General features: G+C 45.0%; 2 protein-coding genes across 2 annotated transcripts in view; both read left to right on the forward strand.

The window, feature by feature from the left end:
- The window catches only part of LOC133609869 (retinal-specific phospholipid-transporting ATPase ABCA4-like), a 600,088-nt gene that overhangs the window by 507,664 nt on the left and 86,424 nt on the right, over window positions 1–6,000 (forward strand). The gene's annotated exons all lie outside the window — the stretch shown is intronic.
- The window catches only part of LOC133609922 (class I histocompatibility antigen, F10 alpha chain-like), an 11,907-nt gene continuing 7,475 nt past the window's right edge, over window positions 1,569–6,000 (forward strand). Inside the window, exon 1 of the mRNA XM_072913559.1 lies at window positions 1,569–1,623. Within this exon, the coding sequence (XP_072769660.1) occupies window positions 1,569–1,623 (55 nt within the window). The remainder of the gene's footprint in view (window positions 1,624–6,000) is intronic.

A 6,000-nucleotide genomic window follows, 5' to 3' on the forward strand; every position in this document is an offset into this window, starting at 1 on the left:
CATGGACTCGGACTTGGAGGTGAATAATGTAATACCACTAAAACAGAGGTGCCCATTACGTCGATCGCGAGCTACTAGTCGACGGTGGAGGGTGTGTCAGTCGACCGCCAGCTAGGCATTGAAAGTTGCCTCGATTCAACCTGGGTGCAATAATGAAAATCTGAAATTAAGGCCAAAAGTGCTTACTTTTGACCGGAAGGACCTTTTTTGTTCCTTGGCTTTTTTATGTCAAGCCAATTTGCTTGTCTTATAATACGCATTCTAGAATCTGAGCTATATTACAAAACCCAAAACCAGTGAAGTTGTCTCTTTGTGTAATTCGTAAATAAAAACAGAATACAATAATTTGCTTTTTTTTTTTGGGCAAATAATCATCAACTTAGAATTTAATGGCAGCAACACATTGCAAAGAAGTTGTCACAGGGGCATTTTTACCACTGTGTTACATGGCCTTTCCTTTTAAAAACACTCAGTAAACGCTTGGGAACTGAGGAGACACATTTTTGAAGCTCTTCAGGTGGAATTATTTCCCATTCTTGCTTGATGTACAGCTTAAGTTGTTCCGGAGGGTTCTTTTCCTCTTTGGTCCAGAGGACACGACGTCCACAGTTTCCAAAAACAATATGAAATGTGGACTCGTCAGACCACAGAACACTTTTCCGCTTTGCATCAGTCCATCTTAGATGAGCTCAGGCCCAGTGGGTGTTGTTGATAAATGGCTTTCGCTTTTCACAGTAGAGTTTTAACTTGCACTTACAGACGTAGCGGCGAACTGTAGTTACTGACAGTGGTTTTCTGAAGTGTTCCTGAGCCCATGTGGTGATATCCTTTACGCACTGATGTCGCTTCTTGACGCAGTACCGCCTGAGGGATCGAAGGTCCGTAATATCCTCGCTTACGTGCAGTGATTTCTCCAGATTTTCTGAACATTTTGATGATGTTACAGACCTTAGATGGTGAAATCCCGAAATTCCTTGCAATAGCTGGTTGAGAAATGTTGTTCTTAAACAATTTGCTCACGCATTTGTTGACAAAGCGGTGACCCTCGCCCCGTCCTTGTTGGTGAACGACTGAGCATTTCATGGAAGCTGCTTGTATACCCAATCATGGCACCCACCTGTTCCCAATTAGCCTGTTCACCTGTGGGATGTTCCAAATAAGTGTTTGATGAGCATTCCTCAACTTTCTCAGTCTTTTTTGCCACTTGTGCCAGCTTTTTTGAAACAATTCCAAATGAGCTAATATTTGCAAAAAATTAAGTTTACCAGTTGGAACGTTAAGTATCTTGTCTTTGCCGTCTTTTCAATTGAATATAAGTTGAAAAGGATTTGTTGTATTCTCTTTTTATTTACCATTTACACAACGTGACAACTTCACTGCTTTAGGGTTTCGTACTTAAAATAAGATAATCTGTCTGTTTTTTTTTGTTTTTTTGTCAAAGATACTTTTGACCTCGATTTTGGTGCCGATCTCAATTATAAAACCCTTCGAATGGCACCTGAAATATGTCGCACTCTGCATGAACAAGTGGAAAAACTCTGCATTTTTCAACGACTGCCTTTGTAGCAATGACGTGCCTGCAGGCCTCGCCAGCCCCAGACTGCAGGACCAGGACCAAGGCAGGTCAGTAAGTGGGAATTACATTTACTTCAGATGCCAAGCTTTTTTTTTTTTTTGCCTTCTTTAGTTACTCGAACGAAGCACGGGGAACATAATTTAGTTTTAGCACTTTATGCAGAAATAATCTACCCTTTTTTTTTTTATAAAACATTGGCAGCTTGCAAAAGCTAATTGTTGTTGCTCAGTGCATTTCAACACTTTTCGATATCAGCCTCATCTCTTCAGTATTTGCGCTTTGTCAGACATGAATGTAATGTTCCTGGAGCTAACAACCACACGAATAAAGATATTTTCCCGATGACCATTTATTTGCCGTATTTTCCGGACCGTAGGGCGCACCGGATTATAAGGCGCACTTCCGATGAGCGGGTCTAGTCAGGTCTATTTTCATACATAAGGCGCATTATCCATCCATCCATCCATCCATCCATCTTCTTCCACTTATCCGAGGTCGGGTCGCGGGGGCAGCAGCCTAAGCAGGGAAGCCCAGACTTCCCTCTCCCCAGCCACTTCGTCCAGCTCCTCCCGGGGGATCCCGGGGCGTTCCCAGGCCAGCCGGGATATATAGTCTTCCCAACGTGTCCTGGGTCTTCCCCGTGGCCTCCTACCGGTCGGACGTGCCCTAAACACCTCCCTAGGGAGGCGTTTGGGTGGCATCCTGACCAGATGCCCGAACCACCTCATCTGGCTCCTCTCGATGTGGAGGAGCAGCAGCTTTACTTTGAGCTCCCCCCGGATGACAGAGCTTCTCACCCTATCTCTAAGGGAGAGCCCCGCCACCCGGCGGAGGAAACTCATTCGGCCGGGTCCTTTCGGTCATAACCCAAAGCTCATGACCATAGGTGAGGATAGGAACGTAGATCGACCGGTAAATCGAGAGCTTTGCCTTCCGGCCCGGCTCCTTCTTCACCACAACAGATCGATACAGCGTCCGCATTACTGAAGACGCCGCACCGATCCGCCTGTCGATCTCACGATTCACTCTTCCCCCACTCGTGAACAAGACTCCGAGGTACTTGAACTCCTCCACTTGGGGCAAGATCTCCTCCCCAACCCGGAGATGGCACCCCACCCTTTTCCGGGCGAGAACCATGGACTCGGACTTGGAGGTGCTGATTCCCACTCGGCTGCAAACCGATCCAGTGAGAGCTGAAGATCCTGGCCAGATGAAGCCATCAGGACCACATCATCTGCAAAAAGCAGAGACCTAATCCTGCAGCCACCAAACCAGATCCCCTCAACGCCCTGACTGCGCCTAGAAATTCTGTCCATAAAGGTTATGAACAGAATCGGTGACAAAGGGCAGCCTTGGCGGAGTCCAACCCTCACTGGAAACGAGTCCGACTTACTGCCGGCAATGCGGACCAAGCTCTGACACTGATTATACAGGGCGCGAACCGCCACAATAAGACAGTCCGTTACCCCATACTCTCTGAGCACTCCCCACAGGACTTCCCGCGGTACACGGTCGAATGCCTTCTCCAAGTCCACAAAACACATGTAGACTGGTTGGGCAAACTCCCATGCACCCTCAAGGACCCTGCCGAGAGTATAGAGCTGGTCCACAGTTCCAGGACCAGGACAAAAACCACACTGTTCCTCCTGAATCCGAGGTTCGACTATCCGGCGTAGCCTCCTCTCCAGTACACCTGAATAGACCTTACCGGTAAGGCTGAGGAGTGTGATCTCACGATAGTTAGAACACACCCTCCGGTTCCCCTTCTTAAAGAGAGGAACCACCACCCCGGTCAGGCCAATCCAGAGGTATCGCCCCCGATGTCCACGCGATGTTGCAGAGTCTTGTCAACCAAGACAGCCCCACAACATCCAGAGCCTTAAGGAACTCCGGGCGGATCTCATCCACCCCCAAGGCGCATTAAAGGAGTCTTATTACATTTTTCTAAATGTAAAAGACTTCCTTGTGGTCTACATAACATGTGATGGTGGTTCTTTGATCAAAATGTTGCATAGATGATGTTTTACATGTTTTACACATCATCTTCAACCCGATTTCTGACAGTCGCTTCCGGATGTAGCATTTTGTGAGCGGTCTTATTTACGTGGCTCACCTTCAGCAGCGTCTTCTCCCCGTCATCTTTGTTGTAGCGGTGTAGCGTGCAAGGACGGGAGTGGAAGAAGTGTCAAAAGATGGCGCTAACTGTTTTAATGACATTCAGACTTTACTTCAATCAATAACGGAGCGGCATCTCCTCATCCGGAAACAACAACAAGGCCGGAAATGTGTCCCGTGAAAAACCGTTCGACCGGAGCTCTCTAATAACTAAAGTTCCTTGGGTGAACAATGTAAACTCACTACACCGGTATGTTTTAGCGCTTTCATGGTGACTTTACTGACAGATATAAGTAAGAACTTTACACTACTTTATATTAGAAATGGCAACAGCAGAGGATGAATGTCCCATAACAAGAAGATAGAGAAATATAACTTGGCTCCACAAACTTAGATTGCAATCAGAGTTGGTACACATGACGATGATGACACCCTGTCGTGCATAATGGGTCAGTACCTGTTGGTATTCATTGGTGGCGGCGAAAACTGCCCCTCGCCATCAACCATCAAATTGTCGTTACTTCTCTTTAGATGTTTGGATCTCCTTGCAAACTGATATTAGGCCCTTCAGTCGGGGTCTGATCATGACTAGTCATTGATATCGACACCGACATCGCCCCCTTGTGGTGGAACATTATAACAGTCATAACTTCCTTCCACATGCTCCAATCTTCCCGTTTGTTTTAATGGTGGGTCGAGATCATTGTCATTCTACATCCTGTACGCAAATTCAAAATGACAATTTTAATAGTCGGCACATTTTCTAACGTCACATATTGTTGTTGTTTGTGTTACACAATCTTGTTAATAAATATGATACAATTAATAAGTAAGACTTTATTTGTACACCTAAGTAGATTAGTTTTTGGGTGAAAAATAGAAGATGCTACCTCACTAAAAAGATTCATTGTTTAACAATTTATTTTCCATGAATTAATTTAGATCCAGAACACACATTGTTATTATGCCTTATTATATTATAATCCAGTGACGTGCGGTCACTAGAGGCAGGTGAGGCGGGGCCTCACCTGCCATCATTGGAAGAAAAAAAATGTAAAAAGAAAACAAATTAATTAAATTGTTATATGTATTCAGTGATTATACTATACAGTTATTTTCCATTTAACTTCATCAGTTTTCGATTATTTTTATTCAAAATCGCTGAATTTTCACATTTGCCGTTCAAATACTGAGAAGAGACGGTGCGGTGAACAGCAGCCAGTTGAGGCACGTCACTCAGTGCCTCAACATGGATTGCGGACTCGGCTAACTGCTGGCCTGCTGTGCAGTGAAACCGTATTGCTATATGAATTATATTATACATTTCCATAGTTTAGTTAGCTGAGGTATATAATGTACAGTGTATTTTGTCAACAACTGTATGTGTGTAAAGTATTTTTTGTGCTGAGCGATCATAAAACGGTTGCAAAAGACGCACTGGCTGAGGCTCGCAGTAATCCCGCCTCCTGCACCCCCGCCGTAGAATGCACCCCCCGACGGGAGTGTTATATCAACTAAAGCCCACACTTAAACTTTCCACGTGCAAGATTGAATCTATTTATAAAAGTTATTTCATAAGAAGCCAAAAAGTGCAAAAACAATAATGTTCGTGTTGGAGGAGTTGTGAATGACTGCAGGGCCACAACATTAGGTACAACTGCAGACTGCAGGTGTACCTAATTCACAACTCCTCCAACACGAACATTATTGTTTTTGCACTTTTTGGCTTCTTATTAGATAACTTTTGTAACCTATTTTTATGGGCTTTCCTCTTTGTGATGTTAAGTTCCTGTTATGCGCTGTTATACAGTATATGCCTTGAGCTCTTATTTTGAAGGCGCTAAGAGCGGAAGTGATGACACGTTGGAGTGGAGCGGAGGTTTTTGAAAGAAGGTAAATAAAGTGGTCCTCGTGTAAACTGGAGCCTCCGTGTTTGATACCCCCAAACAATGTTCCCTCTAATTTTCCATATGCGTGGACCTACTCAGTGGCCTAGTGGTTAGAGTGTCCGCCCTGAGATGGGTAGGTTGTGAGTTCAAACCCCGGCCGAGTCATACCAATGTCTATAAAAATGGGAGCCATTACCTCCCTGCTTGGCACTCAGCATCAAGGGTTGGAATTGGGGGTTAAATCACCAAAAATGATTCCCGAGCGTGGCACCGCTGCTGCTCACTGCTCCCCTCACCTCCCAGGGGCTGAACAAACATTTGATGGGTCAAATGCATAGGACAAATTTCATCACACCTAGTGTGTGACAATCATTGGTACTTTAACTTAGATGTGCACACTGAGGCCACACCAGCAGCACA

This window comes from Nerophis lumbriciformis, linkage group LG07 (assembly GCF_033978685.3).
Source record: "Nerophis lumbriciformis linkage group LG07, RoL_Nlum_v2.1, whole genome shotgun sequence".
NCBI classification, from domain to species: domain Eukaryota; kingdom Metazoa; phylum Chordata; class Actinopteri; order Syngnathiformes; family Syngnathidae; genus Nerophis; species Nerophis lumbriciformis.